Source organism: Schistocerca piceifrons, chromosome 2, assembly GCF_021461385.2.
Source record: "Schistocerca piceifrons isolate TAMUIC-IGC-003096 chromosome 2, iqSchPice1.1, whole genome shotgun sequence".
In the NCBI taxonomy this organism is placed as follows: Eukaryota; Metazoa; Arthropoda; class Insecta; order Orthoptera; family Acrididae; genus Schistocerca; species Schistocerca piceifrons.
Genome location: NC_060139.1, coordinates 1,013,696,673 through 1,013,722,165, shown reverse-complemented (window position 1 = coordinate 1,013,722,165; position 25,493 = coordinate 1,013,696,673). Strand labels below are relative to the sequence as shown.

At 43.6% G+C, this 25,493-nt stretch overlaps 1 protein-coding gene across 1 annotated transcript in view; it reads left to right on the top strand.

Moving 5' to 3' along the window:
- Positions 1–21,720, top strand: part of LOC124776070 (trypsin-1-like) — a 114,714-nt gene extending 92,994 nt beyond the window's left edge. The window contains exons 9-12 of the mRNA XM_047250913.1: positions 7,511–7,602; positions 15,222–15,334; positions 15,574–15,773; positions 21,577–21,720. Of these exons, the coding sequence (XP_047106869.1) occupies positions 7,511–7,602; positions 15,222–15,334; positions 15,574–15,773; positions 21,577–21,720 (549 nt within the window). The remainder of the gene's footprint in view (positions 1–7,510; positions 7,603–15,221; positions 15,335–15,573; positions 15,774–21,576) is intronic.
- The last annotated feature ends 3,773 nt before the right edge of the window (positions 21,721–25,493 follow it).

Here is a 25,493-nt window from a genome sequence, read left to right as displayed (position 1 = left end):
TGGCGATGACGAATACACGCTTCCAATGTGCGTTCACCGCGATGTCGCCAAACACGGATGTGACCATCATGATGCAGTAAACAGAATATGGATTCATCCGAAAAATTGACGTTTTGCCATTCGTGCAATCAGGTTCGTCGTTGAGTACACCATCGCAGGCGCTCCTGTCTGTGATGCAGCGTCAAGGGTAACCGTAGGCATGGTCTCCGAGCTGACAGTCCCTGCTGCTGCAAAGGTCGTCGAACTGTTCGTGCAGATGGTTGTTGTCTTGCAAGCGTCTCCATCTGTTGACTCAGGGATCGAAACGTGGCTGCACGATCCGTTACAGCCATGGCGATAAGATGCCTGTCATCTCGACTGATAGTGATACGAGGCCGTTGGGATCCAGCACGGTGTTCCGTATTACCCTCTTGAACCCACCGATTCCATATTCTGCTAACCAACGCGAGCAGCAATGTCGCGATACGATAAACCGCAATCGCAATAGGCTACAATCCGACCTTTGTCAAAGTCGGAAACGTGATGGTACGCATCTCTCCTCCTTACACGAGGCATCACAACAACATTTCACCGGGCAACGCCGGTCAACTGCTGTTTGTGTATGAGAAATCGGCTGGAAGCTTTCCTCATATCAGCACGTTGTAGGTGTCGCCACCGGAGCCAACCTTGTGTGAATGGTCTGAAAAGCTTATCATTTGCATATCACAGCATCTTCTTCCTGTCGGTTACATTTCGCGTCTGTAGCACGTCATCTTCGTGGTGTAGCAATTTTAATCGCCAGTAGTGTAGTAACTCTGCTTTAGTGACACTGTCATCGGTAACATTACCTTCGCCGTAACGCAGTGAAGATATTGATTGTATCTTGATGCTGGTGCACTTTACGTACTACAGAATCTCTTTGCCAGATTTCGAAACAGAGTTTCGATGTGGAAACTATTAAAAGTATCTTGCATTGATGTTAGCGCTAAATTTCTATCGTTTGTAAAAATTTTCTAATCTTCGGGATTTTGCATTCTTGTAAATTTCGCAACTTTTTTCTTGACCTTTAACCAGAGACCTGATTTGTGTACCCCGGCAGGTCGGTGGGAGGCTGGGGGGAGGGATCTGTTCTTTCTCTTGTTAATTTATTTAGTATAAATCTTTATTTCTTTGAATTTAAGCAACATCTGGTCCATTCTTTCGTATTTAGTTCGGAAGAAATAAAGGCTGTACTGGATTCTTGGCGGGTTCCAAATGGCCACGCGACGCTACCGAGAGGGAAGACCATCGTGTTCCGCGTAGGGCTCTGACCCATTATAATGCATGTGGAGCAGCAGTTGGCACTACAATATCACAACGAACGGTTACAAATATGTTACTTCAAGGATAGGTCCGAGCCAGACGTCGTACAGCATACATTCAACTGACCCGAAACTACCGCCATTTGTGACTTCAGAGGTGTGTAGCGAGAGCTAATTGGAAGTCGGGGTAGAAGTATTTTTATTTTCTGATGAAAGGTGGTTCTCCCTAGGCGTCAGTGACGGCCGTGCTTGGTTAGAAGGAGGCCAGTTGAGGGCCTAGGACCAGTCTGTCTTCCTGCCAGCACACACTGGAACTGTACAGGAAATTATGGTTCAAAATGGTTCAAATGGCTCTGAGCACTATGGGACTTAACTACTGAGGTCACCAGTCCCCTCGAACTTAGAACTACTAAAACCTAACTAACCCAAGGACATCACACAGATCTATGCCCGAGGCAGGATTCGAATCTGCGACCGTAGCGGTCGCTCGGTTCAAGACTGTAGTGCCTAGAACCGATCGGTCACTCCGACCGGCTGGAATTCTTGTCTGGGGTGTGATTTTGTATGACAGCAGGAGCACTCTCTTGTTCATCCTACGCACCCTGACTGCAAATTTGTATGTCACTGTGGTGACTCTGTCTATTGTACTGCCATTCATGAACAGTGTTCGAGAGGTATTTTACAACAGGTTAACGCTTGGCCACATACCTCTGTTGTACCCAAAATGCTCTACATATTACGTAGGCAAACGTATTCTCGAAATTTCATTACTCTACATTCTTTTTTGATGTTAGGATTTTTTTTTCAGACAGTGTAGTCCCGAAAACATTCATAACGAAAATAAATTTTGCAGTTTTCAAGGAATATTATTCTAATATGAATGGAATCGAACGGTTCATATAACACATCTGTATCGTAATATACTATTGAACAGATATCACATAGGTGTAGATCCTTTTCACCGTGGAACTCTTGTGATATTCGTACAAATTCTCTTCTGTAATACAGGACATGCTGCGATGTGTAGCAGATCCGAGCACAGAGAATGCTGGTGCAGGTAAAATTCTTTCGTAGCACACCGTTTGGGCACACGAGCATAGGGCTCTGCAGCAGACAACACCTACCCCTTCCCGTGGTGACCCAATGACATTGCCAGTTACGATTTCATTGGGCAAGGGATGATCGAAACTGGACAGCGGGTTAACGGTAACGTGTCACCTGGTCGGATGAATCATAGTTCTCTTTAAACCACAGTGTCACCCAGGCGAAAGGCTGATGTATACTTACATTGCATCACGGACACCGAACTGTGGAGGCCAGTACTATGCTATGGAGGACATTCATCTGTGCTTCCACGTGACGAGTGGTGGCAGTCGAACGCACCATCACAGCTGTCGACTACATGCAGTTCACCTGCATCCCTTCATACTTCCCGTCTCCTCTGATGACCACGGCGTCTCCAGTCAGCATAACTATCCGTGTCACAAGGTCAGATTAGTGCTACATTGGATTGAGGAGAACGGTAGTAACTTTACTTTGATGTCTTGGGCACCAAATTCACCTGATACGAGCCCAATGTAACACACAGGGACGCCATCGGGTTTCATCTTCGTGACCACAAACCACCGGCACGTAATTGACGGGAAATACGTTATCTATGCATAGACATCTGCTGCCACATGGCTCTGCAAACCTACCAAGGACTTGTCGAAACCATGCCATGCAGAATCGTCCCTGTGTTGCGTTCAAATTGCCGGACAACACACTGGTAAGCAGGTATCGGTGTATAATGGCCTCTTCTGATGCTATGGGTGGCATCTGGCTAACAAGTGCCCACGCGTTCTCAACTGAACACTAATGCACTAAATTCCACCCACAGTACCAGAAGATGGCCATTGTAGTCAGAAATCGCTTATGACTGTCTTAAAAAAGTGATTGTGTCAAAAGTAAAAAAGTATACCTAATAATAATTTAATCACCATCTCAAAAAACCGAATCTCGTTTGTTTCCAAAAGGCTCTTCAGCAACTGGTGCTAATGTTTAGGTTAAGCATTGTATTATCTTCATGTTAGCTCCCCATTTCACCAAAATAACTGAAGAAATTTATCTCAAAAGAAACCTCTTGGATCCGAGGTCGCAAAGACTTGTAGATGAGATAAACACACTGATTCCTTCGCTAGTAAGGAATTTATTTCAACTCCAACGAATCTAGGTTTGAACAGGAAGTGCGTATGTATGGATCCTTGGAAAATAGAGGTACCAAGACAGTTGTATCAGGATCAGCTAACATCAGTGCATTAACGTATACATGTACACTTAGGCCGACTGTTAAACTGGATGGTAGATTGCCTGGAAAGTTATTTATTGTGCAGCGAGAAGTTAGAGGTGCTCACCCTCCTACAACTCTTTCTCATGTGCGTGACCTTGCAAGTATAGTAGCGAATATTTACATGACAGCAAGCGAGAGTGGCAAAAATACAGCTATGATGTGAGCAGTGCTTTTGGTCCATAGCTTGCTTTTCCTTCCTTCCTGGTCCGCGTATAAAAATCATACTGCTTTGGAGAAATCTATGCGTCCTAAAAAGCGTGTGACATTGCAGTTTATACCACCTGGAACCACTGGACAAATTCAGTCTTTGGATGTTTTTTTTTTTTTTTCGTGCCTATAAAAGATACTATCCCAGATACGCCTTAAAGGACAGCCAGTTTCACGATAACCTCCACGACAGAGTGTTTCGGATTCAGTCGAATGCCATCACATTCCATCAGTCCTCATCATCCCGTTACACAAATATGATTCTGTATGCATTCGTTAAGAGGGAATACCCATTCGTACGTCGTGCACATTGTGTAACTCCCGAGGTGTTCGCCTTCGATCTTGATGATGCAAACGTTTGTGTTCACTGTGGCGCGCCATTTTCAATTCGGTGTTCATGGTGCAAGTTAATGGTTTGTTTACAGCCCTTCTTGAATGTGGACAAAGTACATTTTGTGAAATGTGATACATACAAATACATCCCATCGAAGGCTGATCTCTAGTCCTCCCGCATACTCATTTTCTGTCACACTCGTAATGCGCGTGGAGAGTCATTAACAGCTAATATTTTTCCTGTCATAACTCTTAACACAGCACTTGAAATGAGCATCAATAAACTTGTAACCCTGCACCCAAGGGTTTTCTTGTCAGTCTTTGCGTAGATTCACTGCAGTGACGATTTGCTCACTTTCCTGAATATCTCACTACAAATAGTTCTCTATACAGATACGAGGACTATTCGGAAAGTAAGGCACGATAGGTCTCGAAATGGAAACCACAGTGAAAATCATAACTGTTTTGTTTGCAACGGTTAGCTGCACCTTCCAGTTACTTGTCTACACAGTCGCTGCTCAGACTTTGACATCTGTCGTAGCGTTGTACGAACTTTTCAATTGCTTCGTTATAGAAGACAGCTGACAGTGCTTTTCGGCAATTTTCTACTCTGGACTGCAGCTCGTTGTCTGCGTCAAATTATTGTATTCATAGCCAGCGGTTCATTTGAGCAGACATGAACCTCAGTGGTAGTCAATTACGGACTGTATTGGGGGCGATCAAACACTTCCCATCAAAAACGCTGCAGAAGCATCTTCATTGCCTCTGTACAGTGCAGCCGAGAATTGCCGTGTGCAACGAACCACATGACAGTTATGCTATGTGGAATGCACAGCTTCAGGCGAAATCTTTCGCCAGACCCTCATATTTGGCGGGAGATGTTAATTTCTAACCATCTTTACGTTCTTGCTGTGAGCTCAGAACTGGAAAGAGCGACATGATGCGATCGGCAGGCGCATCTGTTCTAAGCTTCATCAGATTTTCATTGTATTTTCCATTTCGCGACCTATCGTTTCTTAATTTCGAAATAACACTCGTAAAATATACTTTCCTGAATATCTCCCTACAATTAGTTCTGTGTACAGACAAAAACGGCCCTGAGAGCAGAGTTCCAGGGTACAAGAAAACATAGCAGAGGAAAGTACTAACATGACAGTAGAAGATGATAAACGTGACCAACATTCATCTCTTAGTACATTTTCTGGCGTAAGGGCACATTTGGGAATGTTTTCGACTTAATCAAATCAAATCCTGTCTAATGACATTTTTGGACTAAGCGTTGCATGACAGTCTTTGTTAGCGCTTGAACAACTTAAAGTTCTCAGCAAAAAACTGACCACACAGTTTCCACAAATTTGTTGTCACATAATTTTTCCTCCACGAACACCCACGGCTCCACTGGGAGTTCCATCGTCCCCTTTGCACTGCTCCACTCACACTGACACAGCCTGCACTACGCTCTAAACTCGTGTGGATCACGTGGCGGGAGTACACGTCGTGTGCGAGTCACGGGATGTGGTTATATGTTTACATTCGCGTCTAACCTTATCCACTCTTCCGGGCCACTTTTATTTGCCATACCCTGTACTTCTCCAGTTCACAATATCAGGGCTCCTTAGAAGGTGATAGGAGGAATCAACGCCATCACAACTCCTACGCAGTGACCGCTTTGTTCATAACGCCGCAACCATCAAATAAACACTCTGTGCTGCCGTCATACGAAACCCATCACACACGTTCCAGTGACATGAGTGTGATAATCGCCTATGTTCATCGTCAACGTGCACTCAAAAACGACAGATGGCAGCACTAGTAGTGGAGAGTATATAAAACAAGTCAGGGGGATTCGATTAACAGTGCAGTCATTCTTCTAATGCGGAAACAGAGCGATTTGTCTGACGTCCAAAAGGGCATAATAATTGGCTCTCAGGCCAAGGCTGGAAGCATTTCCGAAACGGATAAGTTTGTAAACCGTGCACGTCCCGCCATGGTTAAAGTATACCCAGGACGGCGAAATGGTGCTACCCAAAATCGGCGCCGAGGCAGCAGTGGTTCATCACAGATGACTGGAGGGAACGACGGTTGCGGGGATGAGTACAGGCGAATAGACGTGGACACCAAGGGGCTGCCAACAGTGTCTCTTCAACGAGCGTTCAGCGAACATTGCTGTCTATCTGTATCCGCAGCCGGAGCCTGGGTCATGCACTCTTGCTGACTGCTGCTCATCGGAGACGAAGGTTGGAACTTGCATGTCAGTTCCGCAACTCGAGGTCCACTGAATGGCGACAGCTGGCTTTTACAGATGATTCACGTTTTTTTTGCCCCATCAGGCAGAGAGTTATTGACGTGTATAGCGCGAAACGTCTGAAAGCAAGCACAGTGCAACAATCGTCGGACGGGTCCAGGCTGGAAGACATTCCCTGTATGATCTCGTCATTCTGGAACGCACAAAGGATCAATACAAATACGTATCCATCCTTGGGGACCACGTCAACTCCTCCATGCAGTTTCATTTTCATCGACACGATAGCATCTACGAGCAGGATAATGAAAGCCTCACACAGTCTCAGTGTACGTGCGTGATTTGAAGAGCACCAAGATGAGTTTTTCGTACACCGTTGACCACATAAGTACACGGGTTTAGGTCCAGTCAAGAATCTGTGATACCACCTCGACCGGGTTGCTCGCGCCATCGGTCCTCAAAGGAGAACCTAATGCAGCTGGCCAAAGCACTGGATTTGGCGTGGCCCCACATCCATGACGGTATCTTCGTAAACGTCAATGACTCTCTTCCGGCACGCCTTGCAGCGGACCGTACTGTAAAAGGCGATTATTCAGGTTCTTGACAGGTGGTATCATTAATGTGACTGGATACTGTAGAAGTTGTTGTTCTGAACGTGACACAGTTTGTATGAATGTACGAAACACATATAGTTAGTGGCGATCGAAGAGCGTAGTAATACAAATGAACGAGGAAATTCTTTATAGGGTGGCTCGTGGAGGAAGCGGGAGAGGGAATTAAATTCACAATTTTTCTTAACTGTACTGAATACTTACTAGATATTCAGAACATCGTGCTCCACACAGCATTGGTGTTTTGCTGTTCTTTCGTAACATGTCAGCTAAGCATTGCGTTTGGGCAGCTATTACTTTTATTCTTTCTCCAGTACCCTGTCAACTGTTTTCTTTTCTTTCATCTCTCATGGTGCCCATTTCTTCCACTGCTTCCTTGAAGCTGTTCCTTGTAAACCATCCAAATCAATCACATTTGGAAACTACCCTACTTTTTAATCTCTAATGTAATTATAAAACAAATTGATGAGAGGACATTAGCACGAGTGCTTTGTTCCTGTGTTTTCAGGCGGTTGCTGGAGACTACGACATGAGCACAGATGAAGGCACCGAGCAAGAGGTTCTGGTCACGGAACAGATCCCACATCCTCAGTTTAATGGGTGAGTGTCTTTAGTAATTACTCGCTGGATCTATTGTGCTTCTTCTACACAGCTATATTCTCGTTGTAGGTCACATAACACCAGTACTTTCCCAACTGCTTTTATACAATGTTACTTATTCTTACGCCGATCTCGTCTGTTTATCAACCTCTGCATACTGAAAAGAATAGCAAAAACACTGCGGGTTAATATCTCTTCAACGATAAAGTGATTATAAACGGACCACAAGCTCTGATTGGACAAGAGAAATTAGGAAATGTATCTTGGAGCTTTAAATGAAAACCACATCACTACTAATCTGATCGGATTCAGGGAAACCATGGAAAACCTAAAATTAGATATTCGTTGGTCTTAAAATCGGGTACTAAAGTTCGTACAACGCTACGACAGATGTCAAAGTCTGAGCAGCGACTGTGTAGAGAAGTAACTGGAAGGTGCAGCTAACCATTGCAACTAAAATAGTTATGATTTTCACTGTGGTTTCCATTTCGAGACCTATCGTGCCTTACTTTCCGAATAGTCCTCGTATCTGTCTAGAGAACTATTTGTGTTAGAATTTTAAATACTTACAGTATTCAGCTATTTATAGAATAAGGTGCTTCGATATGTAGCAAATTATATAACCTTCAATGAAATTTCCTGCTACACTTATTTTTCCCCCTTGCATCCCCACACGTAATAAACCTGTATACCCGTTTTACACTCAGCCGCCTATGAAGTATTTTCGAAAGTGGTTGCATCTGGAAGTGCCCATGTGGTCCTTGATTTTGGCCAGCAGATTTCAAACGGAATGAGAGGGCTAAGTTTTCTTATTTTTATTTCTTTCACAACAGAAATACTGTCGATCTCCTGATGCCGTAACAATGTAACACTGCATCATCTTGCCATCCTACGATGAATTTTTCATAGTATACTGCTGCCTTATATTACTTTCTGCAGCGATGGACAACACAAATGAAAATTGATGAATCCGCAAACAAATCTTTTTTTAATTGAATTAATTGTTCTTTAGCTTACTCCGCTCGGTGAGTTCACACTTACACAAAATGTACAGTATATTCACACAAAATTTGTATCAATATTTGTGTTATAATAATCGTTTATTACCACGTGCACGCATGTTGTAGATAGACCAACACCGTATAACATTGTAAAATCAAATGTCATAGAGTACTTTCGTGCAGGCATTGCCTTCTGTAGTTTATGGTACATACTATCTTGGGGACATACATTTGGGCACCCTAGTTGTGCAGTGCTGTGTCTGGTAGTGTTTAGCATTGACTGAACGTGTAAGAATACATGAACAAACATAATGTCTTATTATATCTATTTCACGCGCAGTTTCATTGTAAGACTTAAGAGGTACGTGGGTTGAACATAATTTTTCAGTTATCAACGGAAACACAAAAGTTGCATAATTAAATGCTTTATTTGTTTATTTGTTTGCAGGCAAGTGTTAGAATTTTTTCCTATAACAGGTAAGCCTCTAAAAAAATGGTGCAGCCTGTTAATGAACTATAGCATTGATCGCTAATCCATTTTCTGCCTTCAGAGGGAAACGAAGCTGTATTGGTGCATTCTGAGTTGCGGGGGGGGGGGGGGGGGTTGTATATCAACAACACATCAACGTATGACAAAGTAGTTAAGTATCTCAGACGCTTCCTGCGTGGCCAAATATGTATGAATGAAGAACGAGTTACAGACCACCTCTTTTTGAAGAACTGCGAATAGCATAAAGGAAGCGCTAGTGGTTGAAAACCAGCGTATCACAATCAAGTCAATAGCTGAAAAAGTTAAAAACACTCATGAAACAGTTTTCAATGTCTTTCACGACATTTTGATCATAACAATAGTCGTTCGTCACTGGGTTCCTCATAACCTTTTACAAACCCGGCGAACAAGTCAGCAGCGGTGGTTTTACAGTTGTTTCAATCCAATCCAGATGACTTCCTTAACTGCGTAATCACGGTGGACGAGTGCTGCGTGTTATTACTATGACCTCAAGACAAACGAATGGAAATAAGGTGATCCATTCACCACTATTGAACATGTCGCAGACACAGTTATAATCAGAAAATGTGTTCCCGTGTATTTTTTGGGACCTTTTACGATACACTTCTAATGTACAGTAATACCGAAATTACAGGAGGATGTAGAGGCGAAGCGCAGAAGTTTCCAAGGGTGTATTTTTGCTCAAAGACGACGCCCCAGGTCATTCTGCATATATCACAATCACACATGCTGCTTCCTCGGCTACCAAATTTTGCTACATAACCTTATTCTCCAGCCACAGCACTTAGAGAATTCTTCATCTTTCCTAGAGTGAAGAAAATACCCCTTGGCAGGTATTTTCAGAATGGAAACCAGCTAATTTTTCTAGACGGAACTTTTTTTCTACAGCCAAATTATTGAATTCTACAAACAAGTTCTGCACCTCGTCATCCATACTTGTGAGACATGTGATGCACAGAAGGACTCACTGAGTTTTATGGAAAAAGCTAGATTTTTTTCGTGGCGATAATATAGGTTTTGACTATCCCTCGTGTATAACCGATGCAGCACCCACCACAAGTGCTGCAGTAATATTAATGAAACGCAACAGCAGGGTATGTGACGCTGGGATCTGGGCATTTACCAACGATGATGATCGACTGGTTCACTGTTAGTGTAACAAGTGCGCCTAGATATAAGGTATCGAGAGAGTAATGTCGATACCCATAAGCTGCATCGTAAGACAAGTGTCGTCCTCAAAAAAGTACACAAAAAGAAGTACGGATGTTGTCTGGAGACTATCGTGTGTGTATCCCTATTTCACATGGCTGTCTGCTTACACAGGGTGAATTACGTAAACGTCAGAAACACAACACACTGCCAGGCCTAGTACGGTTAGGCAAAACGACAGCATTCGAAACAGCTTCCAGCGTCTTAGAAGGGTTAAATACAGGCCCTGTATGGTTTTCAGCGGAACCTTATACCATTTCCCTTGCATAACAGTAGAAAGTTGAGGTAACGGTGATGGATATTAAGATCTGGTGATTGTGTTGGCCAGGGGAGATGCGACAATTCATCATCGTGCTCACAAAACAAGGTTTTAACGAAGATGGCTGCTTTTACAGGGCCCTCGTCGGAATACAACACCTCCACTGGGGAGCAAACTTTGTACAATAGAATTGGGCTCATCAGCCAAATGGCTGCATAATTCTTAGAAGAATATCCACGAGGCCCATGGACTAGCACGAGATGGCTGCCTAAATTATCACCAAGCCCCTTCCATTTTGAATGTAATCTCATCCAGATGTTGGAAACAGTGTGCAACGAGACTCATGCGATGAAATGACTTTCTTCCACTTCTACATAGTCAGGGTTTTGTTGCTTCGGCCCCATGTTTTCCTGTTACGGGCATTTGCATCACTCATCTGTAGCCCGCATCTCGTGGTCGTGCGGTCGCGTTCTTGCTTCCCACGCCCGGGTTCCCGGGTTCGATTCCCGGCGGGGTCAGGGATTTTCTCTGCCTCGTGATGGCTGGGTGTTGTGTGCTGTCCTTAGGTTAGTTAGGTTTAAGTAGTTCTAAGTTCTAGGGGACTGATGACCATAGATGTTAAGTCCCATAGTGCTCAGAGCCATTTGAACCAACTCATCTGTAGATTTGGAATTCATCTCATCCTTCAGTTCCCAACTTATGGAGCACCCTTCGTGTCGAGTTCGTGCTGACAGGATTCGCAGCTGCGACATTCAGTTCTGCAGTTAATTTAACAGCTGTCGGCGTCTTATCTTCCGTCACAAACCTCTTCAATGATCGTCTGTCAAGATCAGTCGACACACTTTCGTCCGCTTTGTGACTATGCAGACGATGTACTGCGCCTTCCGTGAATGCGGTACAGATTTTCGATACGGTTCCTCTTGAAACAGCGAACTCTTCGGTTACCTCGGTTGCGGAAAAATGTACCATGCGAGAACCATCAATTTTTCCTCGTTTCAAGTCGCTTAGCTCCGACATAATGAACTCACAACTACACACGATACTCTTCTGACCATGACTGACGCTTGCAAGTATTGAAAAGACTGCACAGGAGCCGTTCGTGGTCAAACTCAACAGTACAACCTGCAGGCTTGACTAGCGTCTGGATTTACGCTCAAGCATGCATTTCTCGCTATTCTTCCATGCCGGCCCCGGTGGTCTAGCGGTTCCAGGCGCGCAGTCCGGAACCGCGCAACTGCTACGGTCGCAGGTTCGAATCCTGTCTCGGGCATGGATGTGTGTGATGTCCTTAGGTTAGTTAGGTTTAAGTAGTTCTAAGTTCTAGGGGACTGATGACCACAGTAGTTAAGGCCCATAGTGCTCAGAGCCATTTGAACCATTATTCTTCCATATTTTTGTCCAAACCCTGTATGTACCCCGATGTATAGTTTTGATAGCGTCTGCCAGAATTATTGGTCTATTTTCAACATCAATATTCAATAGTTTTGATCAGAGGATATTAATGTTTTAAATTTGTGCACGCGTTTACTTGCTTGGAAAAGGGTTTGCCTTGCTTGATCCCTGCACTGTTTTAAGTACTTACAGATTTCATCACGAAGTTCCTCTCTAGATGGGCTAATATAATGGCAGAGGAAGGCACTTGAAACTGACGTGAGTCTCAAATCATTTTGCGCTTTTCTTTGACTTACTAGTATGAAAGCATGTTACAGCTGTAGCGTATTCTTTGGTATGTCATCAGTTTGGTCCTCTAACGCTAATACAATTCAGGGTATTACGTGGATCACTGCATATTGATACTGAACAAGTAATTGATCTTGCTGTATTTATTAATGTGTAATTTTTTTGTTTATGTTAATCTTATTCCTTTTGCTCTTACATTATAGCCCTCAACCGTAGCAGTTGCTTTCCCAAAATATAGCTCAGGGTTTTTATCTCTGTGTAAGTAAAGATGAACCACATTTACCGGTTTCTCCACTTTTTTATCTTTTTGCACTGTTCACTACAAGTAAAGCAAAATAGTTGTACAAAATTTTGAACAACCCTGCTTTTTCCTTCTCTTACATCCCTCGTTCTTACCTTTTTCCCATCCTTTTATTAAAAAATTCTCTTTTTTATCAAATACACTGACGAAAAAACCAAAGTAGCTAGAAGAGCTGCGCGACATCAATAAAAGTTGGTAGGCGTGTTTCTACATGATGATCTCCATTCAGATTTCGCGCCAGTCATATAAGAGTGGCGCTAGAACCGCCACTGAGAGGACGCAAATCAGGTTCGCTTTACAAACACGCTGTAACGGTCGTGAGCGTTAGTTACCTTTGAGATTGGACGTGGTGAGTTGACGTTATTGAAGAGTGCCTAAAGGCGACAAAGACACCATTATTATATAGAAAGAGGTCGTGTAATGGGGCTACGAAAAACTGGTTTTCCCTTCTGCGATATTGCAGAAAGACTTGGCAGGAACGTAGCCGCTGTACATAACTGCTGTCAGTGGTGGTCAACAGAGTGAATGGTCGCTAGCAGACCGGGCTCCGGACAGCCACGTCCCAATGCCGAGAGGGAAGACCATAGTGTTCGACCATGACTCTGACGCATCGTAACTGCATATGCAGCAGCATTTTGAGCAGCAGCTGGCACAAAAGTGACACAACGAACTGTTACAAATCGGTTACTTCAAGGACAACCCCGAGCCAGACGCCCTGTAGTGTGCATTCCATTGATGCCTAACCACCGCCAGCTGCGACTTCAGTGGTGTCAAGCGTTATAATGTAGTCCCATGCCGACCATAAACGAACAGATATCCGAACTATCCAATTGCGCAGGAGAAGAGTAGTAAACAACGCTGCAGTGTGAAAGAGGGAAATTATAGTTGGTTTCCCCATAGTTCCCTCTTTTAAGAAAGTTGTCAGAGTTAAGCATATAAGCCCCTACATCTCTCAAGTGGAGCCTGTAGAAGCTTCTGCGTTAAAAGGAAAACATTCATACTAACATTTTTCAGATGTAAATCTTGAATGATATGGTCTGAACGCAACAAAGCATCAGGAAGCCTCTTGAAGTGAGAGAGACAGAGGGGGAGAGAGAGAAAGAGAGAGAGAGAGAGAGAGAGTGAGAGAGAGAGAGTGGGGGGAGGAGGGGGAAGAGGAGAGATAGAGAGATCACTAGTACATGAATATATGGTGACTTAATAGTGAATTAAATCAGGAACAGGAGGAAGAGCTATTGAGGCATAACTGGGGTCACAGTCAAACAGACGCAGTTATTGATCTGAACAGGAAAAAAGACAACGAGTGAGTTACTTCAATCATTGCAGTTGTACCAGTGTATGGTACAGAAGAAAAACTATACCAAAACCCACGAAAGGAACACAAATTTAAGAGCCTATCAGCTTATTCAGAAGACTGAGGAAATACCCTGATGGAAAGAAATCGAAACACCAAAAAATAATTAATGTAGTCTAAAGAAATTTCGGGAATACGCTTCTCTAGCTAACTTACGTAGGTCATTAACACTGCAAGAGCACAGGTTAATGTAAGCGCGAGATAAGGCATCTAATATGTCAAACGCTGGTACATTAACAACCAGTGTTACCTCAGGATGGGTTGAGTGGAAGAAGCACACGTCATGTAGTATGCTGTACAGGTGCTGGATGTCCGTTTGCGGGATGGAGTTCCGTGATTGTTGCACTTTGTCGGTCAATACAGGGGCTATTGATGCTTTTTGATGATATCGCTGGAGTTGTCCAATATTATCACATACGTGCTCGTGGGATACACACGTGGTGTCGAGCAGGCCAAGGGACGTGTCGATACTCTGCAGAGCATGTTGGGTTTCAACAGCGGTATGTGGGCGAGCGCCATTATGCTGCAAAACACCCCTTGGAATGCTATTGACGAACGGCAACAAACAGGTCGAATCGCCAGCCAGATACATGTACCAATTTGCAGTCAAGTTGCGTGGGATAGCTACGAGTGTGCTCCTGGTGTCATACGAAATCACACCCCAGACCATAACTCCAGGTGTAGGTCTGGTGTGCCTAGCACGCAGACAGGTTGTTTTCAGGCCCTCATCTAGTCGACTTCTAAGCCATACACGACCATCACCAAGGGAGAATCAGCTTTCATCAGAAAACACAACAGACGTCCACCTTGCTCTCCAATGAGGTCCACTCTTTCCACTCAGATGTACGTGATATTGATCAGGCTTTCTGACTTGAGAATCATTGCGGCACCAAAGTTTTGCCACGGAGTGAAGTGGCCCAATGAGTACCATATTAACTAGACTCACATTCTATAGAATGACATTTGAGACTCTCATTCTGCTACGTTTTCCGGCTTTTCCCTAAATAGGTTTGGACAAATTCCGTGATGGTACGTTTGTAAAGGTCATGGCCCATTTACCTCCCCATCCTTTCCCAAACCGTGGCTATGGCTATTCGTCAACGGGAAGACGAATGTTACTTCCTTCCTTCTGAGGTTGCCTGACATTGCCGCTGTAAACGAACTTGATATGTAATGGATAATTCTGACAGTTTAGAACGATATCACTGTACAGCACAGGCATCAACCTTTGAAATACATCACCCAGTCCATTCGCTCTGAAATCGAAATCTGTTCTCAGCGACTGACCTTATTTTCTTCCACAGCGCTGCCGGCGTGGGGCCATACGACGTCTCAGTCTTCAAGCTGCAGTCCGCCCTGACACTGAACTCCAATGTCCAGACTATCAGCTTGCCCAGCGCGGGAGCCATCCCTGAAGGTATACACAACACCTCCAATAATCGATCGTGCCGATCTTTCGACCTCTTTCTCGTTGACCATTAGCGGACACACTTCTAAAAGATATTCAGATCCCACGTACATTTACATACTTAGCAAAGGATCATTTACTTCTCTATCGTGTTAAAATAGAGACCATTTATAATGATGATCCCTTGTACGTGGACACTTAATGACTTACGTTATTCAGACGTAAACCAACCTTCTTTTTGTCTTTAGGTGGGTCCATCGGTGTACTTTCTGGATGGGGCACTACGGAAGACGGGACGCAACCTAACATTCTCCAGACGGTCGATCTCACCATCTACGATTATGAAACTTGTAAGGCGCACATGGATGAACTGGATCCCACTTTCAATCCTCTCAGAGAGACGATGGTTTGCACAGGGCCATTCTATGAAGGAATTAGCATCTGTGCGGTAAGTAACTATGATGATTAATCATCTGCTCTATCGGGTCGATTCATAATACCATATTCGAATTTTATTTCGAATTGTAGATCTTATTATTATTACAACTATTAGTTTTACTACAGCCACACAACTTTCGTTTTGGTTTAATGATATTCTTCATTTCACTTTCATCTCTTTCTGCTTAGCATATTCGTCTCTGCCTTTCCTCTTACCTCCCGATGCCATCAAATATGTACAAAATCAATATTTTTTCATTACAGGTGCCTAAATGGATAGTTTCAGAAAATCAAGTACGCGCCTTTCAAGTCTACTGTGATTTTCCTAAGGTCAAATTCTTGCCAAAACCTCTTCAGTCCCCATAACACATAGTACAACATTCCAATACATCAATTTCGTCTTTTTCAGCTTTACCACTGATATTTAACGGCGTCGGAGCTGAAAATCTTTTATGGCTATTTACTAGTCGTTATTCGTTTTCCATAGCATTAACAATACTCCGTACTCCCAGGTTTAGCCCCCCCCTCGCTCGCTCCCTCCCTCCTCCCCACCCCACCAAACCGGACAAACTATTTTATGGACGCCCTAGCTTTCATATGCACGTGGGCAATAGGTTGACATTAACGGGAACAGCATCCAGAACTCTAGTACTTCACTGCTTAACTCTGGTCTGTTTCACTCATCGAAAATTTTTACTTCACGTGCCTCAAATTACTGCTGGTATCTTCATTTTTATGCCAATTTCAAGTAACTACCTCATAGAAGATAAAATTTTCTAAATAATCCTCGTTCGAATGTTGTCTCTCTTCTTACTTTCCCTGATTGCAAACAAAACTGGAGAGATATTTAGTCAATGGTGGATTTTCTCACGAAAGATTCCTTCACTCCTTCTGACGTCTAATCACAAAATATGACTTGGTACTTACCGTTTCTGCAACTCTTCATAATAATATTCCTTGTTTCATTCAGCCTTCAACAAAGCTTAGCTAAATCTCTGTTCGTCTTGCTCAATCTCTGTTGCTTTCTGTCAGAACAGCAGCCTGATCCCCGAACAGTAGCATTGGCATCCACTCCGATGTACATTTTGTTGTGGAGACGAAATTCTACTTTCAAACTACTTTAACTTCACTCACCTGTGTTTACTGTTTTAATTTATTCACATTTGATTTCTAAGCCACAAATGCTTCACCTTCAGGTAATTTAGCATTATTATAAATGTTATGAGACGAAAGCATTTTCCGTTCATGTACCCAAGCAGCTTGTCTACCTACATTAAAATGCCCTCCAGTCAGAGCCTTGAATAACCACCTTTTGCAGAGAGTACCTCTGTGAGACATTCAGGAAGACAGTCGGTGATGTTATGGAAGTTATCGACAAGGATGTGGAGCCATGCCGACTCCTGTATTGTGTGCAGCTGCGCTAGGTTTCTCGGTTGAGGATCAATGGTCTGAATTGCCCGATCGAGTTGGTCCCACACAGCTTACGTTGAGATCAAATCCGGGGCGTTTGATGCCCATAACAGTACTGTCCATGAACCATGGACCTTGCCGTTGGTGGGGAGGCTTGCGTGCCTCAGCGATACAGATGGCCGTACCGTAGGTGCAACCACAACGGAGGGGTATCTGTTGAGAGGCCAGACAAACGTGTGGTTCCTGAAGAGGGGCAGCAGCCTTTTCAGTAGTTACAGGGGCAATAGTCTGGATAATTGACTGATCTGGCCTTGTAACATTAACCAAAACGGCCTTGCTGTGCTGGTACTGCGAACGGCTGAAAGCAAGGGGAAACTACAGTCGTAATTTTTCCCGAGGACATGCAGCTTTACTGTATGATTAAATGATGATGGCGTCCTCTTGGGTAAAATATTCCGGAGGTAAAATAGTCCTCCATTCGGATCTCCGGGCGGGGACTACTGAAGAGGACGTCGTTATCAGGAGAAAGAAAACTGGCATTCTACGGATCGGAGCGTGGAAAGTCAGATCCCTTAATCGGGCAGGTAGGTTATAAAATTTAAAAAAGGAAATGGATAGGTTAAAGTTAGATATAGTGGGAATTAGTGAAGTTCGGTGGCAGGCGGAACAAGACTTTTGGTCAGGTGATTACAGGGTTATAAATACAAAATCAAATAGGGGTAATGCAGGAGTAGGTTTAATAATGAATAAAAAAAATAGGAGTGCGGGTTAGCTACTACAAACAGCATAGTGAACGCATTATTGTGGCCAAGATAGACACAAAGCCCATGCCTACTACAGTAGTACAAGTTTATATGCCAACTAGCTCTGCAGATGATGAAGAAATTGATGAAATGTATGACGAGATAAAAGAAATTATTCAGGTAGTGAAGGGAGACGAAAATTTAATAGTCATGGGTGACTGGAATTCGTCAGTAGGAAAAAGGAGAGAAGGAAACATAGTAGGTGAATATGGATTGGGGGGATGAAATGAAAGAGGAAGCCGCCTTGTAGAATTCTGCACAGAGCATAACTTAATCATAGCTAACACTTGGTTCAAGAATCATGAAATAAGGTTGTATACCTGGAAGAATCCTAGAGATATTAAAAGGTATCAGATAGATTACATAATGGTAAGACAGAGATTTAGGAACCAGGTTTTAAATTGTAAGACATTTCCAGGGGCAGATGTGGACTCTGAACAGAATCTATTGGTTATGACCTGTAGATTAAAACTGAAGAAACTGCAAGAAGGTGGGAATTTAAGGAGATGGGACCTGGATAAACTAAAAGAACCAGAGGTTGTACAGAGATTCAGGGAGAGCACAAGGGAGCAATTGACAGGAATGGGGGAAATAAATACAGTAGAAGAAGAATGGGTAGCTCTGAGGGATGAAGTAGTGAAGGCAGCAGAGAATCAAATAGGTAAAATGACGAGGGTTCCTTGGGTAACAGCAGAAATATTGGATTTAATTGACGAAAGGAGAAAATATAAAAATGCAGTAAATGAAGCAGGCAAAAAGGAATACAAACGTCTCAAAAATGAGATCGACAGGAAGTGCAAAATGACTAAGCTGGGATGGCTAGAGGACAAATGTAAGGATGTAGAGGCTTATCTCACTAGGGGTAAGATAGATACTGCCTACAGGAAAATTAAAGAGACCTTTGGAGAGAAGAGAACCACTTGTATGAATATCAAGAGCTCAGATGGCAAACCAGTTCTAACCAAAGAAGGGAAGGCAGAAAGGTGGAAGGAGTATATAGAGGGTTTATACAAGGGCGATGTACTTGAGGACAATATTATGGACATGGAAGAGGATGCAGATGAAGGAGAAATGGGAGATAAGATACTGCGTGAAGAGTTTGACAGAGCGCTGAAAGACCTGAGTCGAAACAAGGCCCCGGGAGTAGACAACCTTCCATTAGAACTACTGATGGCCTTGGGAGAGCCAGTCATGACAAACCTCTACCATCTGGTGAGCAAGATGTATGAGACAGGCGAAATACCCACAGACTTCAAGAAGAATATAATAATTCCAATCCCAAAGAAAGCAGGTGTTGACAGATGTGAAAATTACCGAACTATCAGTTTAATAAGTCACAGCTGCAAAGTACTAACGCGAATTCTTTACGGACGAATGGAAAAACTGGTAGAAGCGGACCTCGGGGAAGATCAGTTTGGTTTCCGTAGAAATGTTGGAACACGTGAGGCAATACTAACCTTACGACTTATCTTAGACGAAAGGTTAAGAAAAGGCAAACTTACGTTTCTAGCATTTGTAGACTTAGAGAAAGCTTTTGACAACGTTAACTGGAATACTCCGTTTCAAATTCTGGAGGTGGCAGGGGTAAAATACAGTGAGCGAAAGGCTATTTACAATTTGTACAGAAACCAGACGGCAGTTATAAGAGTCCAGGGGCATGAAAGGGAAGCAGTGGTTGGGAAAGGAGTGAGACAGGGTTGTAGCCTCTCCCCGATGTTATTCAATCTGTATATTGAGCAAGCAGTAAAGGAAACAAAAGAAAAATTCGGAGTAGGTATTAAAATTCATGGAGAAGAAGTAAAAACTTTGAGGTTCGCCGATGACATTGTAATACTGTCAGAGACAGCAAAGGACTTGGAAGAGCAGTTGAACGGAATGGACAGTGTCTTGAAAGGAGGATATAAGATGAACATCAACAAAAGCAAAACGAGGAAAATGGAATGTAGTCAAATTAAATCGGGTGATGCTGAGGGGATTAGATTAGGAAATGAGACACTTAAAGTAGTAAAGGAGTTTTGCTATTTAGGGAGTAAAATAACTGATGATGGTCGAAGTAGAGAGGATATAAAATGTAGACTGGCAATGGCAAGGAAATCGTTTCTGAAGAAGAGAAATTTGTTAACATCGAGTATAGATTTAAGTGTCAGGAAGTCGTTTCTGAAAGTATTTGTATGGAGTGTAGCCATGTATGGAAGTGAAACATGGACGATAACCAGTTTGGACAAGAAGAGAATAGAAGCTTTCGAAATGTGGTGCTACAGAAGAATGCTGAAGATAAGGTGGGTGGATCACGTAACTAATGAGGAGGTATTGAATAGGATTGGGGAGAAGAGAAGTTTGTGGCACAACTTGACTAGAAGAAGGGATCGGTGGGTAGGACATGTTTTGAGGCATCAAGGGATCACAAATTTAGCATTGGAGGGCAGCGTGGAGGGTAAAAATTGTAGAGGGAGACCAAGAGATCAATACACTAAGCAGATTCAGAAGGATGTAGGTTGCAGTAGGTACTGGGAGATGAAGAAGCTTGCACAGGATAGAGTAGCATGGAGAGCTGCATCAAACCAGTCTCAGGACTGAAGACCACAACAACAACAACAACAACAGTACTGTCAACTCACAGTGGTGCTCTTCGAACAGCGCACATACACTGCAGCAGATGTCATCGTACTGAGGTAGAGATGGACATGTTCTCCACGGATAGATGAACACTTGTGTTGATCCACTGCGCTTTCCTGAACAACGACGTCACCGAGAGAACCCCACGACAACCCCTCTTTACTAGACTTCTTTCCTTACAGACATTTCGCGCTGTACACGCCAACGGCCGTCTGTCTCATGGGGCATAAAATGCGATTCCTCTGAAAATAAAACCTATCGTCACTTAGTGGGTAGCTAATTGCAGTACTAGCGTGTCAATCCCAGCCTTCCTCACCGATAAACAGTTTTCATCACGGGTGCACGGACAAGATCCCCACAAGGGGTTCCATACGCAGTAACTTTCGTTCCATTTCAACATTACGACAACGGCTGCACTATTTCAGCGTCTCCCCCCTCCCCCTTCGACGAGCTATATTCAACCTCCACTGCCAACTGCAGTCTTGACGGTTATTGGACGTTGATATCAAACACAGGGAATGGTCACGTTATTGTGACTGGACCATCTATAAGAGTCACTTGTTTCTGTTATGAAGTGTTACTTAATCAAAATTTTAGAGTACTTGTCACAGAATCACTGTCACAACATTTCTACAAAAGCTCATTGTTGTTGATCACCTAGAGAATCCCGGTCTTGTAGTTAGTGCCAAATTTGACATAATATTCAAATGGTTCAAATGGTTCTGAGCACTATGGGACTCAACTGCCGAGGTCATTAGTCCCCTAGAACTTAGAACTAGTTAAACCTAACTAACCTAAGGACATCACAAACATCCATGCCCGAGGCAGGATTCGAACCTGCGACCGTAGCGGTCTTGCGGTTCCAGACTGCAGCGCCTTTAACCACACGGCCACTTCGGCCGGTACATAATATTCCAACACAAGCAATACGAAAGTCCATTGTGCAAAGTGTACGTTACTTACACAATATGTTTGCGTTTGCAGGGCGACTCTGGTGGCCCGCTGGAGCAGAACCAACAGCTTATCGGGATAGTATCGTTCACGATGAATCCTTGTGGCGCTGCGGGAGCACCGTCCATTTTCACCAGAGTCTCCGCCTACCTGGACTTCATCAACGAAAATCTGTGAACACTTGGAACTAACCTGTAAATAAAATATTTGAAATGACAGCTACCAGCTCTTGTTCTTTTTTTTTTTTTTTTTTTTTTTTTTTTTTTTTTTTTTTTTTTTTTTTTTTGTAATACTTTTCCTATCTCTGTGAGAAAGGGAACTGTATGCTAAATTCACTAGACAAATTATTAGTTATCTTTTTTATAAATGTAGATCAACGCTTTGAATTGCGAAGGTAGTGTGGAAATGGTACGATGTCGTCAAGTAAGCCTGCACCTCTTGGGATAAGTCGAGACCATAAAGTGTGGTGTGTGTATGTCAATAGATGGCATGGCATTAACACAGTAAGATGAGTCAAAGCGGAGGAGTGTTGATTTCCCTTGTGACTACATCGTGAATTAGGCTGACTGACATTATAGTGAGTCAAAGCTTATTTTCAAACTTATCCTCGAGGTTTGGTGCACAATTATCAGCCACTTAACACGACGCAAGGTCAATGTACGTAAAGAGATCTTAACTGACAGGGACAGGAGGTGACAACCACTTTCAAAACCGACAGGAACTGCTCCTGGCAGTAAATGCAGGTTCATCTCATCCAGCTCCCTACTGAACTTTGCGAAGGGAACAGGGTACAAGGTTGGAGTGTGGTACACCGCAAAATATCGACTGGTTATAACTACAGTGCAGGTATTCATGGGGGTACTGTGTGGGCTGGTTTTATCGTATGACACTTCAGCTTGGTAGATATTCTTATGTGTTAATGTGAGACGCATTTACGCTGGAAAAATAATTAGTTCCAGTTGTGGCAACCACGTGCAAATGTGTGTTTATTCATTGTGGATATGCAACAGCGGCCGGTCACATATTTACCAGGGAAAAATCCCCAATCAGTCGTATGATTTCAAAAGTTATTCTATTTAGACGATCAGTTTCGCATCTGAATAAAGTAACTTCTGAAAACGAACGGCCATTTGAGGATTTTTCCTTGGTAAAAGGTGTAAATGTGGCGCAGTAAACTGTTTGTATGACAATTTAATATCCATGCCGTCATTTGACAATCCATAACCTGAGTGAACAATATGACTATCGAGAAACGAGGCCGTGCGCTGTTAGTGAATCTGTTCTACACTCAAGCGCCAAAGAAATTCGTATAGCCATGCGTATTCAAATACAGAGATACAGTATGTAAACAGGCAGAATACAGCGCTGCGGTCGGCAACATCTATATAAGGCTACAAGTGTCTGGCACAGTTGTTAGTCTGTTTACTGCTGCTACGATGGCTGGTTTCAAGATTTAAGTGAGTTTGAACGTGGTTTTATAGTCGGCGCACGAGCGATGGGACCCAGAATCTCCGAGGTAGCGATGAAGTTGTAATTTTCCCCATACGACCATTTCACGAGTGTACCATTGGTGTCAGGAATCCCGTAAAACATAAAGTCTCCGGTAACACTGCGGCCGGAAAAAGACCCTGCAAGAACTAAACCAATGACGATTGTTGAGAATCGTTCAACGTGACAGAAGTGCAACCCTTCCGCAAATTGCTACAGATCTCAGTGCTCGGCCATCAACAAGTGTAAGCGTGCGAACCATTCAACAAACATCATCGATATGGGCTTTCGGAGCCAAAGGCCCACTCATATATCCTTTATGAGTGTACGACACAAAGCTTTACACCTCGTCTGGGCCCGTCAACACTGACGTTGGATTGTTTACTGGAAACATGTTTCCTACTCGGACGAATCTCATTTCAAATTCTATCGAGCGGAAGGACGTGTACGGGTACGGAGACCACCTCATTAATCCATGTACTGTGCATGTCAGCAGGGAACTGGAGGATCTTAAAGCGGTGCGTGGTGTGTGCAGTTGTAGTGCTATGTGGACTCCTGATCCGTCAAGATACGGCTCTGACAGATGACACGTACAAAGCATCCTGTCTGACCACCTGCATCCATTCATGCCCATTGTGCATTACGACGGACTTTGGCAATTCCAGCAGGACAACGCGACACCCTATACTTCCAGAATGGCTACAGTGTGGCTCCAGGAACACTTCTGATTTTAAACACCTCTGCTGATCAGCAAACTCCTCAAACATGAACATTATTGAACATATCTGGGATGCCTTGCAACGTTCTGTTCAGGAGAGATCTCCAACGCCCAGTACTCTTACGCATTTATGGACAGCCCTGCAGGAACGCGTCCTTTCTCAGTGGATGTTACTGAAGAGAGTGTGTTGCTGTAACATGTAGCACGTGCCCCGGGCAGTGTTTAGCGCTTGTGCAGTGTCACGACAATTGTCCGTCCCATGGTCAACAGCACAGAAAGTTTTGAGTTCTACTTAATACTGATACCTGTACAAAATCCAGAGTCTTCAGCAACTGATATCTCATGATCACAGCAAAGTTCTGAATTTGTTCTTCGATTTCTGGTACGCATCGACGTTGATTTTACACTACAGGGTGCTGTGAATACACAAACCTGACGAATTTATGGTACTGTTAAACTGCGTGCTGGCATGAAGAGCCATTTGAGTCGCCGCGTAATCGTCTGTGTGGTGTCGATTGACAAACACCTCTGTCCTCGTTTCTTTCTTGTTTGAAGAGAATAGGACGAGAGGGCCATGAGCTGTCAGGTGCACCGTATAGAACTCCTTGTACAGCATGCGATTCGTGTTTATTAAGAGCGCAGCTGTGTGGAAACCAATGTTTTCATGCAACATGGGGCTCGTCCAATCAAAGATCTGCTTATTGCATCCTTCCACGAACTTGTTACCTGCAGACGTTCAACAGTTGCATGGCCTGCAAGATCACCTGAGCCGAGTCGATGTGACTTTTGGCTCGGGGTATATAAAAGGACACGTTTACCGGGAACACAGTCGCTCTCTACCTGATCTGAAAGCCAATGTACAGGAACGCGTTGCTCAGGTTCCACCGGACTGGCTGCAAGCATCTGTTGATTAAGTCGTCTTACGGGTGCAGCACGTCGTCGATGTCTCCGGTGCTCTTATTCAACAAATTGTATAAGCATCTGTTAATGACAAAATCAGATTTTCTCACTTCACCTTTTGTATGAACGTTCATTTCTAATCCATTACAGGTGGAAACATTTATATACGTCTCTCTTGCATTCACAACGCCGGATTTGCACCTGCTGGACAAACCTGGACACATTTTTTCCAGTGTATGATTGGCTCAACGTCAATAAATTATATAATCTACCAGGTTTCACTGACATACGATAATTACAGCCCACACTAGAGCTTTATGACTAACTACACATTAATTATAACCACCTGGTACCATTTCTCACAGTAGCAAGTAAAACAGCACTGAAAATGGACAGTATTTGAAGGGAGGCAAGTAGTGTGGTACGATGGGAGTGATTTTGCCTCTTTTCAAAATAAACGGGGCGTGCAGCGCCCCGATACACTATGAGGTGCTTAATATACTTCATGTTGAATGCGCAGTTGCGTCCGGAGGTGCTTCCCCCATGTTTTGGGAATATTTTTCGTACTGTGACTTGGGGCCAGTCATTAGCGTTACCCAAATTACGAGCCGGGACTCTTATTTCTACATTCTCAGTGACCAAGTGTTGTACTTTCCCTCCATGACGAGCATTAGATGGACACTACAGACTTCCGTGATGACGGCAACCGCGTTCACAGGCCTGCGCGCCCATGTCCTTTGTTGGACGAACACTTCGGCGCCATACTGCACCTCAAATGGCCCGCTAAATCAGCGTCACCCGTCTTCTGACTGGTTTTGTGCGGTCCGTCCCGAATTCCTCTCCG